At 48.0% G+C, this 17,374-nt stretch overlaps 9 protein-coding genes across 9 annotated transcripts; 6 read left to right on the forward strand and 3 right to left on the reverse strand.

Annotated features, from left to right (window-relative positions):
* Window positions 1-691: 691 nt before the first annotated feature.
* samB (MYND-type zinc finger protein MUB1) lies at window positions 692-2,921 on the forward strand. Its single transcript, XM_032050005.1, has one exon. The coding sequence runs from the start codon at window positions 958-960 to the stop codon at window positions 2,785-2,787; it is 1,830 nt and encodes a 609-aa protein (XP_031901950.1). The 5' UTR covers window positions 692-957; the 3' UTR covers window positions 2,788-2,921.
* Window positions 2,922-3,475, forward strand: BDW43DRAFT_39731 (uncharacterized protein). The gene has a single exon (XM_032050006.1). It carries the CDS (start codon window positions 3,056-3,058, stop codon window positions 3,344-3,346), a length of 291 nt encoding a protein of 96 aa, XP_031901951.1. The 5' UTR covers window positions 2,922-3,055; the 3' UTR covers window positions 3,347-3,475.
* On the reverse strand, window positions 3,461-5,200 carry BDW43DRAFT_39698 (putative oxidoreductase, 2OG-Fe(II) oxygenase family). Its single transcript, XM_032050004.1, has 5 exons — window positions 4,758-5,200; window positions 4,604-4,663; window positions 4,494-4,547; window positions 4,415-4,431; window positions 3,461-4,356 (listed from the first exon to the last, which is right to left on the reverse strand). Exons 1-5 carry the CDS (start codon window positions 4,944-4,946, stop codon window positions 3,576-3,578), a joined length of 1,101 nt encoding a protein of 366 aa, XP_031901952.1. The 5' UTR covers window positions 4,947-5,200; the 3' UTR covers window positions 3,461-3,575.
* A 409-nt stretch (window positions 5,201-5,609) lies between these two features.
* On the forward strand, window positions 5,610-6,433 carry BDW43DRAFT_39776 (PIN domain-like protein). The gene is made up of 3 exons (XM_032050007.1): window positions 5,610-5,635; window positions 5,794-5,814; window positions 5,891-6,433. The coding sequence occupies exons 2-3, from the start codon at window positions 5,808-5,810 to the stop codon at window positions 6,349-6,351; spliced, it is 468 nt and encodes a 155-aa protein (XP_031901953.1). The 5' UTR covers window positions 5,610-5,635; window positions 5,794-5,807; the 3' UTR covers window positions 6,352-6,433.
* A 2,385-nt stretch (window positions 6,434-8,818) lies between these two features.
* Window positions 8,819-10,513, forward strand: BDW43DRAFT_39791 (thioredoxin-like protein). The gene is made up of 2 exons (XM_032050008.1): window positions 8,819-9,508; window positions 9,578-10,513. Exons 1-2 carry the CDS (start codon window positions 8,998-9,000, stop codon window positions 10,165-10,167), a joined length of 1,101 nt encoding a protein of 366 aa, XP_031901954.1. The 5' UTR covers window positions 8,819-8,997; the 3' UTR covers window positions 10,168-10,513.
* Window positions 10,514-10,578: 65 nt separating this feature from the next.
* On the reverse strand, window positions 10,579-10,985 carry BDW43DRAFT_309494 (heat shock factor-binding 1 family protein; the record flags this gene model as incomplete). Its single annotated transcript, XM_032046711.1, has 3 exons — window positions 10,579-10,676; window positions 10,754-10,853; window positions 10,917-10,985. 3 exons carry the CDS (start codon window positions 10,983-10,985, stop codon window positions 10,579-10,581), a joined length of 267 nt encoding a protein of 88 aa, XP_031901955.1.
* A 370-nt stretch (window positions 10,986-11,355) lies between these two features.
* On the forward strand, window positions 11,356-13,081 carry BDW43DRAFT_270986 (EBP2 family rRNA-processing protein). The gene is made up of 3 exons (XM_032041381.1): window positions 11,356-11,597; window positions 11,689-12,346; window positions 12,435-13,081. The coding sequence occupies exons 1-3, from the start codon at window positions 11,457-11,459 to the stop codon at window positions 12,737-12,739; spliced, it is 1,104 nt and encodes a 367-aa protein (XP_031901956.1). The 5' UTR covers window positions 11,356-11,456; the 3' UTR covers window positions 12,740-13,081.
* A 1,350-nt stretch (window positions 13,082-14,431) lies between these two features.
* BDW43DRAFT_299085 (kinase-like protein) lies at window positions 14,432-15,313 on the forward strand (the record flags this gene model as incomplete). Its single annotated transcript, XM_032044670.1, has 4 exons — window positions 14,432-14,602; window positions 14,647-14,752; window positions 14,886-15,057; window positions 15,115-15,313. The coding sequence occupies 4 exons, from the start codon at window positions 14,432-14,434 to the stop codon at window positions 15,311-15,313; spliced, it is 648 nt and encodes a 215-aa protein (XP_031901957.1).
* Window positions 15,314-15,349: 36 nt separating this feature from the next.
* On the reverse strand, window positions 15,350-17,037 carry BDW43DRAFT_299086 (cytochrome P450; the record flags this gene model as incomplete). Its single annotated transcript, XM_032044671.1, has 6 exons — window positions 15,350-15,515; window positions 15,581-16,205; window positions 16,266-16,395; window positions 16,444-16,587; window positions 16,639-16,669; window positions 16,724-17,037. The coding sequence occupies 6 exons, from the start codon at window positions 17,035-17,037 to the stop codon at window positions 15,350-15,352; spliced, it is 1,410 nt and encodes a 469-aa protein (XP_031901958.1).
* Window positions 17,038-17,374: the final 337 nt, after the last annotated feature.

A 17,374-nucleotide genomic window follows, 5' to 3' on the forward strand; every position in this document is an offset into this window, starting at 1 on the left:
AAGTAAGACAATGCTAAACCATTATTTGCATTATCTGCATCGAGTCAAGGATTCTACGTAATAGTAATAACTGGAGTTGGGAGATGATTATGGATCTGCGCATCTCCCCCTCAATACAAGCAATTTCCTGGCGATTCTTAATTTGGTTATGTAGAAGCGTGCAATCTCCACTGCGCTGGGCACGTAAGAAGATAAAAAAACCGACGCCGAAAAAGAAAGAAGAAAAATTGACATAAATAAAGAAAAGTATTTGAAACGAGACAAGAAAGAAAAGGGTTGCAAGTGGCGGGTGGCGGGTAGAAGGAGAACGAGAGGAAGAAAGAGAGCGTAACAGGAAGACAAGGCGCCTGACTTGAGAACTCCGCTTTCGCTTTTTTGGCCCAAAAGCCAAGTCCCCGAAGCACTCAACTCATTCACTGTCGACATTTGCCCCCATCACCTCATAACATTGAGTCTCCCTGACATACACGCGCTGGTGTTTATCGTTGGGGTTTCTGTCCATCCGTGTTTTCTTCCTCCTTGTACAGTTCCCCTCTTGCTTTGCGCTCATTTTTTCGCATTCCCCCGGTGAATCATCATCCACTAGGTCTGACGGACTTGGTGACCGGACTGGTCTTGGCTTGGATTAAATCTCCCTTTCAACCTCCTCATCCTTTCTGCAAACATTTTCCCATCACAATTATCGACTAGACCCTGAGGGTCCTCCTTGACTACTGCAAGATCTCAAATTTAATCCTTCATGACCTGGAATTAAGCAGTTCGAGACCCCCTCCCCTTTAGGTTCTCCACCGACTCCTCCCCCCCGTTTCTCCGAGTCACGCTTCGAGCGATTGGCCTTCCCATCTTACTTGGGGGAAGTAAGCCAACTACTGATCGAAATATCATCCTCCCTACTTCGGTCATCTAACGGAATATCATCAACGAACCCGATTCTTCTTCCCAATCCTCTCGCCCATCATGCGGGAGGTCAACTTCAGTATCCCAAATGTCAATAAGGCCTCCGTGAGCATTACGACTACCCTCTATGACAGGCGTGCCCTCGATTGTACATCAACCCTGCCCCTCATAAATTCCCTCAACCATCTCGCCTATCTCACCACATCCTCGGCCCGTATTCGCGATATTCTTACGGTCGATGGCGGCATTGAAAGGCTGATCTGCGTCCTCAAAGAGGGTCGGAGTAGAGATTTGATGGAGATGTGGAAGTGGAGCCTCGCCTTCCAGTGTGTGGTCAACATCGGAGTGCGGGGCTCAGAGACCGTGAGAACGAGGGTAGTCGAAGCGGATATGGTCCCGGTCATCGCAACTATTCTTGATAACTATATCAAGGTGGTTGACAAGGCGCGAGCCCGGGCGGATAGCGAAAACCAGAGACATTCATTACGGCATCACCCCAAGGCGGCGGCGGCCCCTACTGCCGGCGAGGTGTCTGGGCGCCCGGCCTTCTTGGACCAGTCATCCACTACGGAGCAACGTACCTCTCGCCGCCAGGCGCCGCCTCCATCCATCGAGATCCCTGCCTTCCTCCACCAAAACAATCATGCCCCCGACGCAAATGCCATGGACGTTACATCGTCACCTCGTGCGCCCATGACATCGCCTCCGGAGAGGAACACGTTCGGGCAAGACGCCCACAACCACAGATCGCACGATGGTCGCTATGTGCATGCGGGTCCTCGTCACAGGGCGATGCAACCTCTAGCCACTGCATTGCCCCCGATGGATGCGGCTGATGGATTTGGGCTCCGCCCCGTGCGAGACACGGAAAGACTACCAAGCATGCTTCCCACCATGCACAACGGTATTGCGTCGCAGCCTGATTCTCCAACGACCCCCAGCGGCCCGGTGCAGCCTCGGAGCAGCCATTCTCAGTCAACAACGGCCGCGAGACAACGGCCCGCTTTGAGACAGCATCAGTCGGCATCAGGAGACTCCGATGATGGGAACGGAGAGGGCTCCACCACGGGAGAAAACGCTGGCTCCGCAGAGACATCGGAACCCATTGTTGGTCTTCACAACCAGATGGAGATTGATGAAGTGGGCGACCGGCAAGCCATGATTGATGGCGTTTCCAACTCCCACGATCTGACTGTCACCGACCCCTCGGAAGGACAAGAAGCCGAGACGTTCAATATCACCCATCGTTCCACAGTAGATGGCAGCATAATCAACAACGACACCACACAGACCAACACGGCTCTAGGGTTTTCTCCTACGCAGGCCGCGAACAACGCCAACTCCCCCGCTCTCGTCCCTAGCCCGTACTCGCTGTACTTCCGCGACCGATCTGCAGCACCCCAGAATGTCTTAACGACGATGCCCCGTGATGAGGACGTCTTGATGTCGCTCCAACTGTTGGCCTATGTCTCTAAATATTGCAATCTGCGGTCGTACTTCCAACACTCCCATCTGGTGCCAAAGCTCAAGGTCGATCGTGAACTTCAAATGCTTGAGGAAGGAGCATCGCCGATTGAACCGCCAGAGGAGGAGGACGAGTATTTACTTGCTGATGATGTCAACATCTTCCCGTTGGTAGAAAAGTTTACCGTGCGCCATCACTCCAAGGACATGCAGTACTGGGCCTGTGTCGTCATGAGAAATCTCTGTCGCAAGGACGAGTCCAGAGGTGGCATTCGGCAATGCGCATGGTACAAGTGCGGGAAATGGGAAGAGTTCCAGCGGCAGTTTGCCAAATGTCGCCGTTGCCGTCGCACCAAGTACTGCAGCAAAGATTGTCAGAAGGCCGCCTGGGTCTACCACCGTCACTGGTGCCACACCACGCCATGATATGAACGGATGAAAATTTGTCTAATATATCTAATGCATACCTGGTTTGCATAGCGTCATACCTGCCATATTTTTTTGTTTTGTTTTCGAGATTCCACATCTACCCCGTGCATGGCATTTCAGAACCTGGCGGCGTTTCTCTTCAAGATACCTTTTGTATGTTGTTTATCCTGCAATTATCATATCTGAACCCTTGTTAGTACAATTGTTCCATTAACGTTGGGCATTATGCCTGTTTACTGCTCATATGGATTACCTCTAGCGGTCAATGGGTGTTTTCTTCGAAACGCTCGACATTCGTGTCACTCGTCTTCCTGTTTTTCATATTTTATTTTTCATTTTCCATTGGTTATTCTCTAACAATTTACATTTCATTACCTGGACGTCCGACGATTTTCCTTTGTCAGTGACCGCTTCGCATACTCCCTTGCCCTATCGGTCTTGTCGGGAGCAACCTTTTTTTTTTGGCTTTTTTGGCCTTTTTTGTGATTGTCGATATTTCTTCATTGGCGAATCATTGGTCTTGGCTTCTACACACCACGGTGAATGTACTGCTTGATAGCAGTCGTGTCTATTCTGTTTATTGCGTTCCTTGCATCCATGTGCATAATATGTTTTGATTAATCTCCCTTTATGAATTGAATAGTCTCATGACTTTGTTGCAACCTAATGCTGGATACGTCTCTACATACATGTGCCTGGTATTGGGTAACACAATATGTACCACTAACCTGCAGGTAAAATGGCATGGTGATGTGGTTTCGAAGCCACGTGACAGTTGTCATTAATCAAAATTTGTAGGTTGCAGCCAACCGCGATGCGAGGTGTTCTTGAGCCGTCAGCGCTCGTTTGCCGGTCTCCAGATTCCCAGCTCCGCCGCCGAAACCAACTTGACCCTCATGGATTCCATTCTCCTTGCACTTCTGTCGATAAGCAGCTACCAGGTCACTGGGCACAGGAACCAACTCGGTCTTATCAAGAGGATGGCAAAAGTAGACGATACTGTAACGGTCCTGTGGGTTTGGACTCTGCTGCTCAGAGAGTGGGAAAACGACGCGGTGGACGGTGGACTTTAACAATCCATCGGTCCAGTAGCTAAGCAGATCGCCGATATTGACCAAGATCGGAGGGAAGGGGAAGGGGGAATCCTGGTCATTCTGAGCAGATTGCCCTGGTTGGACGGGGACGGGTGCCCAGGTTTTTTCCGGGGTCAGGATCTCCAGACCCGGTTGGCCGGGGCGCTGGAAGAGAAGGGTGATGCTGCCGTAGTCGGAATGAGCGCCCGCACGAACGTCAGTACCATGCTCGTAGGATGAGGTTGCTGGGGAAGCGATTGAAGGGTAATAGAGGTAGCGCAGGTTACAGCCTGACGAGCCTTGACTGGGGTCATGGCGAGCCGTGAAGAAGTCATCGGGTATCTCAAGCCCAAGTGCCAGTAGTTTGAGGATCCTACTACAGGTTTTGTTACAGAGATCTGCGAAATGAGCTATTTCTGCCTCGTGCGAGGCGAGTGATTTGGGCAGCGGATGTGGCGCCTTTCCATCTTTGAATTCCCCAAAGTTGAATGCCCTTGGCATGGCCTCAGTTGGACTCTGTGAAGAAAAGGTACGGGGATACTCTGACTTACTCTTTGAAGTCACCAGTCTATGGGTGCATATAGTTGTCAGCCACGACTACGTTCAGAGATCAGTGGAGATCATAGTTACCCGTTGATGCTCTGGGTCCAGGGTTTCGACATGCATCCCGGACCAGCCATAGTTCTAGGCATGTTAGTTAGATGAGACAGGCTCTTGTATAAAATAAGGATTCTGCTCACGTTGGGTTGAATGCGACAAGCTGCCTTTTCCTCCGCGGGGGACTTGAAGAATTGCTTGGACTGTCATTACTGAGTCAGTTTCGTCGATGTATAAATATTGGGTCTTCAACGGGAGAGTGCCTTCATAATTCGTAAATAAGGAGTGGCGCCGTACCAATTCAAAAGCCCTCTCAACATCGCTGACGGCGAAATCAGTCCCTTTGCTGTTCACGTAGAGGAAGCCATATTTCGCGGCTGCGTCTAGCATTGCCTTCCCCACGGCGGGGTCGTTGGGATCCGTGATGTCCAAGATCGGGAGTTCAATGAGGGGCCCCCGGGGAGTGTGTTCCTCCATGATTGTCATTTGGTCCAAATTGAATATTCAAGTGTGATAGATCCTGTGATTAAATTTTAGGAAGAAGAAGATTGCCGTGGAGGGAAATGCCAGAATATAAAGTGTAGGACGGTGCCACATGTCTATCTTATCAGGACTGGACAGTCATCGGATCGGAGCGATGCGACACAAGGATAAATCTTTCAGTTAGAGAATGGAGAATGAACCATAGGTCCAGTCCCCTTTAGGGTTATAATGGCATCCTACGGGAAGCATAATTGAAGTAATCTCAATATGTATTAATAGTAGTGATAGTAAGTTTGCTCCCGTGTCTATGTACCCATACACAAACCTATGTCTAGGTATTTTATATGTATTGCTGCTCATGACCAATGGTATTTACTTATAGTAAGCAGGTACACCGTGACAATATAAAAATAACCTGTACCGAATGTGCATAGTAAAAACCCCACAAGTCCAGGTTGAAAAGAAAAAGCCTTGAACTAAGATAGAAATGCGAGAAGTATAATGTGAATACAGGCATGGATTTATAAATAGTAGATCAAACTTTCCATTGTTCTTAGAACAGTGTGTACATAGTATAAATACATTCGACAGTTGGCTGACCGGAAGCACCGCCTTCCCGCCAATGGAAACAAATGATCATCCAAAAACAACTGAACTTCAACATCGGCCAATTTGTCTCTCTCCACCCCTCCGTACACCCCTCTTCCCTTCTTTCCCTTTCTTTACTTTCCAATTCACCTCCTTATACTACTTCTTCTGCACTCCTTTCCCCTCCACTTTTCTTCCCCTCCCCGGTCACCTTCTATGCCTGATACCCGTTAAGGTTCCTTAGTTCCTGACACAGCTCCAGATTCAGCTCCAATTATGCCGAGTAAGCTCCTGCTACTGCTCCTCCTACCTCAACTGAGACGAAAGTCAAACTGACCGATGGGATTTGCCGTTAACAGTCCGTCCATTGGATGAGTGGGCCGCTGCCCGCACCCAGTCTCTTCCACTCTCCGCTCTCAAAGGTGCTGTTGTCGGTATTGATGCGTCGCATTACATCAAGCAGCACCTCCTCCACCCTTCCACACGCGAGCCTTTGCTGGTCGCTCTGGGTGGATTCCCGTTCGCTTTGAGAAATAATATCGAGCGAGAGCTGCTGCTCTTGAAGGATTCAGGCGTCACTGTTATTTTTGTCTTCGACGGTCTCGACTTTGGCACCAAAAACCAGCGACCCCACGTATCGCCAGAATCAGTGCGGGCATTCGAACAAGCGTGGGACCTCTACGACCAACAACAAGCTGATCAAGTGGTGGATGCATTCAGTGGTGCTGGTAGGGACTTGCCGAATCCTGGAATCGTAGCGCGACCCGCAATGCGCTGCCCAGCAACCTTAACTCGCGCTGACAATAATTGGGTGTTCTAGGTACTCCTCGACCAGAGTCGCTTTATCGGTTCTTGCAGCGTATCCTTCATCATAATGATATAGATTATATTGTGGCTCCTTATAGTGCTGCAGCTCAGGTGAGTTGACAGCTCAGGATTTGCTGTAAACGTCTCCCAAGCGCTTTCTAACATCCACCTACGGCATAGCTCTCCTACCTTACAAAAGGCCAAAATCCCCTGGTGGATGCCGTATGCGGATCATCAGAAATCTTGATGTTCGACGTGGACAAATTAATCACGCGGATTGACACCGACCCTGCGCAGTTTTCCTGGATAGCTAAATCGACATGTCAGGAAGAATTGGGCAGACTGTCCAATGAGCAGTTCCTGGACTTCTGTCTCCTCCTGGGATCTTCATTCCTACCGACATTCCCCATATTCGAGAACCCCGCCTTCCCTGGAAAGGGCGCCAGTATTCGGGATGCCCTGCCGATGTTCAACTCTGCCGGACGGAGCGCTCTCTCACTGTGCGCCCAGTTTGACGAGGATCGCCGCATGCAGGAGCTGCAGTATATGGACCGCTACAAGAGTGCGTTTATGACAGTGAAGCACCATGTGTTTATAGACACGGAAGGTCGGGTGGGCCCTATGGACCCGGAGAACACCCCCTCCGACATGCACGAGCTGATCGGTCAGCGTCTTCCTGAGGAACTCTACTTTTATCTCTCTAAAGGCGTCTTGGGCGCTGATGTGCCCAACTACCTGACGTCGGGCGAGGTTGTAGTCTCTCGGCCTCTGGGCGTGGAAGATACAGAGATCTATCGCCAGGTTGCCGGAAGCACTCTGACCCCAATCAGAACCCAGGCGATATGCCTACTTTCCAATTCACTCCATAGATTCTACCAGACAAAGGTGATCCAAGTGCGCACTTGGTATGATGAGAGATCCGAAACGCCGGTCAATCTTAAGTCCCTGCCTTCGGTCAAGGATACTATCCAGGCATGGAAAGTCCGTACGGATCAACTTCCTGAGAGGGTGAAGAAATTGCAGGTTGGTTTGCTGATGTCCAGCCTTGGAGAAACCTGTTAACCGAAATCTAGGGGCCTAACGGTCCGTTCAAGTTTGCCGTCCAAAGCTTGACGGACTCCGAATTTGTGTCCAAGTCTCTGTCTGCCAAGGATTCTCAGGTATGCTCCCGGCCCTGGCACCTTGAAAAGCTTGAGATCTGACTAGTGCCAGCCATTATCGTCCCAAGAAGAAATCCTTGCCAATGTTTTCTGGAGATTCCTGCAACTTCGTGGATACATTGACGAGAAACACCAGCTCACTTTATGGGGCGTTTGTCTCGAACAAGCCTTATCGGTACTAGACCCGGCCGATAACCTCGAAGAGGCTACTTTCCTTGCCATTGAGTTGGCTCGCTTTGGTATTCTCAATGCGAAGCAATGGTTCTCCCATGTATCCGGAGGTCCAATGAGGGGTTCCGGTAAGTCTATTCCGGTCAGCTACCATGCAAGCAGACCCATACTGACATTCTTTCTTTTCGTAGACGAGGACAAAAATTTCAATATACTTGTTTCCCGTGTGGCGTGTATCGCTAAATTGCAGCATAAGAGCATTGGCTACTCTGGGCCTCTGAGCCGACAACTGCTCTGCTACCGATCTTTGATCTCGGAAGTCCGCGTCACATTGAGGAACCTAATTGAGGTTGTTTTGACTGGTCTTCTGCTCAGCGGAGACGCCGAAAGAGATCGGGATGACTGGGCCGAGTTGAATGCCAAGTAAGCGGACCTTGCACTTTCCGAAGGATGCGCCTATCTAATATGGTCTAGATTGCCTTTCATCGATGATAACGATTGCGGCCTGGGAATTGCCGTCCGTACTTACCTTGACGACTTGCCTCTGCAGGCCGACCCGACATCGCCAGAGGCACGGGCCGAAGTGAAGTCGAAGGGTAAGGAGTGGTTCCAACACAGCGATAGTTTTACTGGTAACTTGGATTTGGCTTTCAAGCTTTGGGATGCGGTAAGTGCTTCATGTTATAGACATCCGGGTTGGGCTTCGAACTGATTTCACGATGAAGGTCTACAAAGGATCGCAGCATGCAGGGAAAGAGTTCAAGGAGAGTAAACTGTTTGGAGATGCAAACAGCTGGTTGGCAGAGAGGCGGTGATGGGGTTTACGGAGTACGAGAAACGCAGACAAATATGAATTACAGTAATCCAATAACATAGACCCCTGTATGGCACTGATTTGTCAGTCGGGATGGTATTGAATCGCCACCGAGCTTGATGGGAGGGAGACCTTGCCATTTCTACTCAAAGAATAGTGTATGAGTAGGAAAAAAGAGGAATATTGAGTGCCCAGAGATCAGTTACTCCTTAAGGAGGGTATTACATATATATATATATATATATATATATATTATCTTTGTGTGGTAAAAAAATTGTATATATACAATGGGAGTTGCAAAGAGTACTTGCTGGGCGTTGATACCAAGTGTCCTCTTCCGACCCGCTTTGTCGATCCGCGGAGCTCTTGCCGTTGCTCTCCGCCAATGCTCTTTACTGCTCCGGAGACTGGTCATCTTCAGTCAGGGCACAGTTGCTTCAACCTCTTGGTTTTCTCAACCATTAAGCGTTTGGACACCTGACGCACGTATATTTAACCCACCCAAACTGCCGCCATGGCTCGTCTGAGCTACCTACTCTTGAGCTGTCTCAGCATCGTCAGCGCTGCTTCCGCAGTCGTCGACCTGACCCCCAAAAATTTCGACAGCGTCGTCCTTAAATCCGGCAAGCCTGCGCTTGTTGAGTTCTTTGCTCCTTGGTGCGGCCACTGCAAGAACCTGGCCCCTGTGTACGAGGAACTGGGACAGGTTTTCGCCCACACCGAAGACAAAGTTACTATCGCTAAGGTCGATGCCGATGAGCATCGCGACCTCGGTAAGAGGTTTGGCGTCCAGGGATTCCCTACGCTGAAATGGTTTGATGGCAAGACCGACAAGGCGGTGGATTACAACGGTGGCCGTGATCTTGAGAGCCTGTCTGCTTTCGTGTCCGAGAAGACGGGCATTAAGCCTCGAGGCCCCAAGAAGGAGCCCAGCCACGTGGAGATGTTGACGGATTCTTCCTTCAAGACTACTATTGGTAGTGATAAGGACGTTCTGGTTGCTTTCACTGCTCCTTGGTGTGGACGTGAGTTTATCCTTTCCCCTTTTTTACGGAGATTTATTTTTACTCGAGTGTGGACTGATTTGTAATTAGACTGCAAGAACCTCGCCCCTACCTGGGAGTCCCTCGCCAAGGACTTTGCCCTCGAACCCAACGTCGTGATTGCCAAGGTCGATGCCGAGGCAGAGAACGCCAAAGCTACAGCCAGGGAACAGGGTGTCACCGGTTACCCGACTATCAAGTTCTTCCCTAAAGGCTCCAAGGAGGGCATCCCCTACTCCGGTGCTCGCTCGCAGGAGGCTTTCCTTGAGTTCTTGAATGAGAAGACCGGCACTAACCGTGTCGCGGGAGGCGGTCTTAATGAGAAGGCAGGCACCATCGCCACCCTCGACGAGCTGGTCGCCAAGTACACCTCTTCTCAGAACTTCGAGCAGCTGGTCGCTGAGGTGAAGAAGGCTGCCAAGGGTTTGCAGGACAAGTACGCTCAGTACTATGTCAAGGTTGCTGAGAAGCTCAGCCAGAACAAGGAATATGCCAGCAAGGAATTTGCCCGGCTGACAAAGATCATCGCCAAGGGCGGTTCGGCGCCGGAGAAGGTTGATGACCTGATCTCTCGTAGCAACGTTCTGCGCCAGTTTTTGACCCCGGAGAACGATGACGTGGATATGAAGGATGAACTGTAAATGTATATTTTAGTATGTGATGTGATTAGCTCTATGGGGATTTATGCCCGGAGAGCGAATATGACATGAATGTGCTTTTGGTTATAGGGCTTTATAGAATGTGTCCCTCTCTGTACGATTAGCAGAGACAATAAATGATATGAAAACAAACCATTCCTACTACCTAATGAAAATACACCCGCTCGACGCAAATAATCAGATTCAACCGAACAATAGAATTCTCAGGGTATCTTACGCAAATGCGATTGCCTTCAAAAACAAGAAAAACCCCCAGCACTCAAAGAAGCAAACCTCTATAGAAAGAGAAAGAAAAAAGAAAAAAGCCCAAACCACCCAACTCCCCCATAGCTTCAGGAAAAACAGGAAAAGCCAACCTCTCCATATATATCCCCCCTACAACTCCAACACAACTCACTTTGTTGGGCTCGCCGGCCCCGTCCCCGGACTCGAATCCCCAGTAACTGTCAACGAAGCCTCCAACTCATCAAGTCGTCTTGCCATATCATCCACTACCACCACCCATCAGTTATCCGGACCAAAACAACACCCGCAGGACTCAACGAGAGAAAGACAAGACAAGACCTACACTTCCCAAACATCTCCCGCGACACATTATCGAATTTATGCTGCAGTTGGTCGAGGAGGTCGTCGATAGCCGCGTTGAGCTGGCCTTGCGCATCGGTAGCCTGTACCTAATTAGTTATGGGAAGGCGCCGAGGAGGGAAGATTGGAGGGTAGACGAGAAGTACCTGTTCACCAGTGGGGGGCGTGACGGCCTCAGACGTAGAGACGGATTTATTGTCGTCTTCTGCTGTCATAATTGACTTGAGATAAAAGGGGGGAGTCGAAAGAGAGAAATAAGAAAGAAGGAAGTATAGTTTCAAAGGAGTAAAGCTGTTAATAAAATCAATCCGATTATACAGAGTACCGTAGCCTCCGCACCAATATATATAGTGTATGTATGTAATGTAGGACTCCAAATCCCAGGAGAAGCAGGTTAATCTTCGATAAGATGCATACAATGCATTATGCCATACATAGAAGTACACGGGGACAACTATTCCCCGATACCGCGTAAAAACGAAACTAAACTGTGTAAAGACTAGTGCGTCCTTATCGAGAGCTCTAGCTGTATTGGGTATAGGGCGTATTCCAAAAAAATTCCCGTGCTTGCTGCTACTTGTGAGTTTGGTCCTTGGTTTACGATGCCTTTCATCTCTGTTTAACTTCTTCTTTTTGTTTTTAGTTTTTTTTTAACGAGTTTGTGGAGCTCGAGCTCTTTAAGAAAAATGGTTAAGAGGAGCAAATTGCTTCAGGCTCTTGATGAGCATCGGGGTCGTGATTATGATGCTGAGAAGCAGAAGAAGTTAGTTAAGGCGGCGGAGAAGAGGAAGGCTGCTAAAAGGGCTGCTGCTGGGGAGGTTGCTCAGGTAGGTTCCCCTTTTTTAAGTACTTTTTGGTTGGGCTGGTTGATTTGGGGTTCAATTTGGATTGAGCGATCGGTTTTAACTTCTGAACCAGGTCGAAGAAGTGAAGTCTAAGAAGCGCACGGCCGAAGAGATTGAGGAAGGATCTAGCGACGAGGAAGAAGAGGATGAGACCTTTGACAAGGAAGAAGAAAGCAATGACAACGATGGAGAAGAGGAAGACGAGGAAGACGAGGAAGAAGAAGAAGATATCCCGCTCTCCGACCTCTCGGCCGACGAAAGAGAAGACGTCGTACCGCACCAACGTCTCACAATCAACAACTCCGCCGCCATCAAAGCCTCCCTCAAGCGTATTTCCTTCATCACATCTCAGACCCCATTCTCCGAGCACAACTCGCTAGTCTCTCAAGAGCCGATCGATGTCCCTGACCCCAACGATGACTTGGCTCGTGAACTGGCTTTCTACAAGGTTTGCCAAGCGGCTGCTACGTCGGCGCGTGGACTGCTGAAGAAGGAGGGTATTCCGTTTACTCGGCCTGGAGATTACTTTGCTGAGATGGTCAAGTCTGATGAGCACATGGGCAAGATTAAGAAGAAGCTGTATGATGAGGCGGCGGCTAAGAAGGCGGCTGCGGAGGCTCGCAAACAGCGTGATCTGAAGAAGTTCGGAAAGCAGGTTCAGGTTGCTAAGTTGCAGCAGCGCGCGAAGGAGAAGCGTGAGACTTTGGAGAAGATCAATGACCTGAAGAAGAGTACGTTTGATTTCTTTTTCTTTTCTTTTCTTTTTTGACGTGGTCGCTTTTGTGGAACGTGTTTGCTGACAGAATGTCCTTTGAACAGAGCGTAAGACCAACTCATCAGGTCCCACAGATAACGACAACGAACTCTTCGACGTCGCCATAGATAACTCCGAGCCCCAGGGCCTCAAACGTGGCCGTGAGGGAGGTAGTGGTCCCTCTACGAAACGCCAGAAAAAGAACGAGAAGTACGGCTTCGGCGGTAAGAAGCGGCATGCCAAGAGCGGTGATGCTATGTCCAGCGGAGACCTGCGCAATTTCTCGGCGAAGAAGATGAAGGGTGGCCTTAAGGGTGGTGCTAAGAGACCTGGCAAGAGCAAGAGGGCAGCCGCCAAGGGACGGATGTGATTGACTTGCTTTATTTCCTTTTCCGTTTTTTGCTTGTACGGGATGTAAAAGCTGGCTTTATGGGATTTCAAAAAGAGTACTGTCTATTATCTCCTAGATCTAGATCGGAGACTACGGATCTGCGTCCATAGTCTCAGGTCTACTTTACGTGTATATTGAAATAATATGGATGATTTTGTCCTCTACAAACGGGTTTTGTGTTATTCTTAGGTTGAAAGATTCATCGTACCTACAAACAATGGTCACAGACATTACAGATATCAATTAGTAGAGCTTTGAAGAACTCATGGCAAGCGGTCTAGTACCTACTCTTCTGGTGAAGTCCCTTTAGGCATAGACACACCGTGAAGCAACGGGATCTGAGTCTCTCAAATAAGAATGGGATTTATTTATATAGCAGCAGCCTTATGCCAACTGCTAGGCGATACTTCATGAGCCTCTATTGGCTAAGGTTCCTAGTTAGGGTACTTAGTACTGCTTAGGAGAGGAGTATGTACATAGTTATATGTAGATACCACGATATTGACGATGGCCCAATTCCTTACACCTACAGTTTAGATCGCATTCCTTGTCATCCCAAATCCATCTTTTTCAGCTTTTATACACTGTACCACCTTGATGTCTTGAGGTTTGTCATTATTGTTGCTGGAGTTGCCGGTGAATATTCTCCAGTCGATTTCTTCTTCGAGGGAACTTTACACCATCATCAGAGCATGATCCCAGTTTTATTGGGGTTTTGCAGCCTATAGGCGATCCATTCTCTCTGCCATCTTACCGCATGCAATACCACAGGAGTTTGAAGCGGACTTTGTATTAGCCCACAGAGCACAGAGAATATGGAAGTTAATTCCTGCTTATAGCTCTCAGCGCGGGCGTTCCAGAGCTCAGTATACCAGGGACAGGGCTGTCTTCTGTAGACTCAACGAGTGTATCGCTATTCTTGCTCGGTTTAGATTAAAGAGCGGGGCTCGGCTCCAGGAATTGGCCTCTGATCGCACGACTCTATTGGATATATGGAATTTCTTACCGCAATCTCGAACAAAGGATTTTCCTATCCGTTGGAGTATGATTGAAAAGATATCTGATGAATTCAATGGCCATCTGGCTGGTGTGGATAATGATGATCCTGGCGATTATACGATAATTGGGGGAATTAGTTTCGCAGCTTCAAGCGACAAGGGGTCTCATTTCTGTCTATATGTTTGGTCAAAATCTCTGTGATCTAGGCAATTAGGCCATGAAGGCCATACTGATGGCCTGTGGTAGAACATATGAGTCATCGGTGATACTATGATACATTTTCTGTATATTAATTATATACAGCTGTACATCTACAATCCCTTGGCATTATCTTGCACTCCCTCTCTAGAGGATACGGAGAGAAAGAACTTATAATTTATAAAATTGGTGATTTCCTGATATTGGCGATGGACCAGTTCCTGAATGTCGTCCTGTAGGGCTTGCTGAACTTTGATAAGACACCATGGTAAACATTGAGCACAAACCGAGGTATCGCTTATGCAATACGATTACTTATTCTCTCGATCACCTTTGAGGAACCTGTAGTCCTTCGATAGCAGTACCGTATATCCGTATTCTCCTTACAGGCTTGGATTACCTTCATACAGCATGCGGTGTTGTTCATAGCAGTATTTATCCCTGCCTATTAAATCAATTCGGGATGCTAAGGTTATGATATATTTTATAGATCTAAAGCCTGAAAACATCATAGTCACATTTGAAGATCCGGTTGTACTTAATGACTTCATGAATTCTCAGCTTGAGAGCCCAATGCAATATAAAATTGACCCTACAGGCCGACCAGTCTATCGCTGTCACAATGGTTCCGGGCCAATAAGGGAAGTAAGAAATATACCCAAAGTTTTGATTTTGGGTTATCTGCAAAGCTTGATGACGCATGGGGTATATATCCCATCCAGCCAGGTCAATATCGCGCACCAGAGGTTATCCTTGGCTGTGGTTGGAAAACGAGTACAGATATATGGAACCTAGGTATCCTGGTACGCTCTATACTCTCCGATTATAGATTACTGCTTAACTAAGACCATGCTAGCTTTGAGATCTCATCCAAGGCAGAGAGTTGTTTCACCAAATTTATAATACAGGGGTCAATATATGGCTAAAGCACATCTTGCAGAAACGATTGCTTTACTTGGTCTTCCTCCTTCTGAGCGGGTCACAAGGGCATATTCAATGCTGGACCACAAATTGCCCGAGTCACTAAGGGGAGAGGATGGCAAATTTTGCGAGAGTTCCGAGCAATATTTTGAGGGCCCGTTCTTTGATAGAGATACTATGTAAAATTTCCTGTGTAAACGATACATGAGATCTTACTGACATGTCAAACCAGGCAGCTTTTTACATAATGATTTAACTCCAAACCAGACTCTCGCAGATGCACTCCCCTTTCTAGAGGAGAAGGAGAGAGAGAACTTCTTATCATTCATAAAGATGATGATGGCCCGGATTCCGGAGGAGAGAAAGACGGCACGCGAATTGGTTGAGCATCCATTTCTTCGACTTAAAAATGTGAACAAGTCTCCAAACTCATGAAAAAAGTAAAGGACGTAATAACCATTCCATTCCACTTCATTTACCAATAAGCTCAAAGGTTAGCAAACATGTCTGGTCTTTCGGTCTAGATGAAATAATCTGGTCATCGATACTCATGTCGCCTTCCATCTCCGCCGCTACTTTTGTGGCGAATCGGGAGTATATCTCCCGCAAGAGAGTTTTCATCTCTACCAACGCCAAACTGTAGTTTCATGACCTGTGAGCTTTCCTTTCTAATATCTCTTCCAGGGGAGAAAAGAAACTCACTTTTTGCCTATGCACCCTCTCCCCCCGGAGGCAAATGAGAAAAACAATCTATTCCGCTCATGTAACCCCTCCTCCGCCAGCCACCTTTCTGGCGCGAAATCATTCGGTCTCGGAAAGACCAAGTCGTTAATACGATGGACCGAAAACGCTTGACAACTCACAATAGTTGCCGCAGGAATATCGTACCCACTAATGTTTCGACCACCATCAGGCACATACCTAGGCAAACTCATTGGAATAGGCGGGAACAGCCTCAACCCTTCCTTCACGACCGCATCCAAGAAGATCAGTTCGTCAAGTTTTGCTGTTGGGTTGTGTACGAGTTCGAGGTGTAGTCGTTGCTGGACGTGCTGGTAGGCAGGGAGAGAGAGCTGGTACATAAGGAAGCAGAGCCCGTCGCCGGTGGTGTCGATTCCTGCAGCCATATGATCCATACATTCTGCGGCCATTTGGATAGTCTGTAGTGAAGATGAGTTACTTTGCAGGCGGTGTATTAAAGATGATTCTTTGTGTTTGGTTTGTTGGCTTTGAGCTAAGACGTAATCTTTTGATAAAGATCTCGATTTCTTTCGGAAACAATGGATGAAAGATGCAAGTTTCGGGGAGTAGTATTCGAGCCACCGTACTGCGCAGATAATAAGCCTTATTCAACAGGATGGTTCATATATGAGAGGAATTGACCTACGTTTCAGGCGGTTATCGTAGGATAACTCTTGCATCAGAACGAAGTCCTCGGGGTTATTCAACGTGTCAGTTCCGCCGGGGTTAAACAGGAAGAGTGAGGCACAGTCCAGAGCATAGCAATGTAGAGTAATCTGCATACTATTTAGTAGACTATACACCTCGATTGTACGATTACTAACGTAGACGTCAAGGTAACTTCCCAACGATGCCTTGCATTTCTCCACCACGCTTGCGGCACGATCTTGGATTCCTTGGACGATCTCTGGGCGGACCACGTTTGTCATCGCATATCGGTCTGCAAAGAGTTTCTTTCTCCCAGCATGCTTGTGGAGGTAGTTAGTTAGGTTTTTGGTAGAGGTTAGATTTTAACTAACGTCTTGCTTATTTAGAGTTGAAAACATTGTCCTGCGGTGAGTCAGAGAGAGATCCTGATTCGAAAAGACAATGCCATACCCTTACCGATGGTCATACTGTTGAAATAGATTGTAGAACTCCGTTTTATCGTATCCACTTCCCCCACTCTGGTATATTTCCCGAAGCCCTTCTAAGTCTGTGAAACTGATCTCATTTGGAGCCAGGCGCACTACGGGGCCATATTTCTGATGAAGGCTGTGAATATAGGTGCGGCGCTTTCCTGAGAATTCCTGATACTTGAGTATGAGACTTGTGAACTTGGCGTATAATGGGCCAGGAACCCTTGTTCGAAGAACTGAAAATGTCCCAGCAACAAGAGACAACACCCATGTTATGGCGATAAGATATAAAGCCCACATTGTTCTTCAATCTGATAAAAGAGGAGGTCTTTGAGGCTTTGGTTGCTATTTCTCATCATAGCTTCCAAGGTCAATCTTCTCAGAATCCTAGGGAGATTTATATATTTCAGGAAGAGCCGGCGACATCTTTCGGAGAGTGATTAAAATAGCAAGTCGAGGAGAATGGGATAACATTTTCTATCTACTTCGTACTATCTACTAGATACGCCAGTCCATTTCCAGTAAGTCGAGGAGATGGGCTTATCAGGAGAAGAGCTAGTCCGTTTACAGTAAGTCGAGGAGATCACCTGTTTCCCCACACTCTCTCTTAGTATATCATTTTCTTATCTCTGAACAA

Source organism: Aspergillus alliaceus, assembly GCF_009176365.1.
Source record: "Aspergillus alliaceus strain CBS 536.65 unplaced genomic scaffold BDW43scaffold_13, whole genome shotgun sequence".
In the NCBI taxonomy this organism is placed as follows: Eukaryota; Fungi; Ascomycota; class Eurotiomycetes; order Eurotiales; family Aspergillaceae; genus Aspergillus; species Aspergillus alliaceus.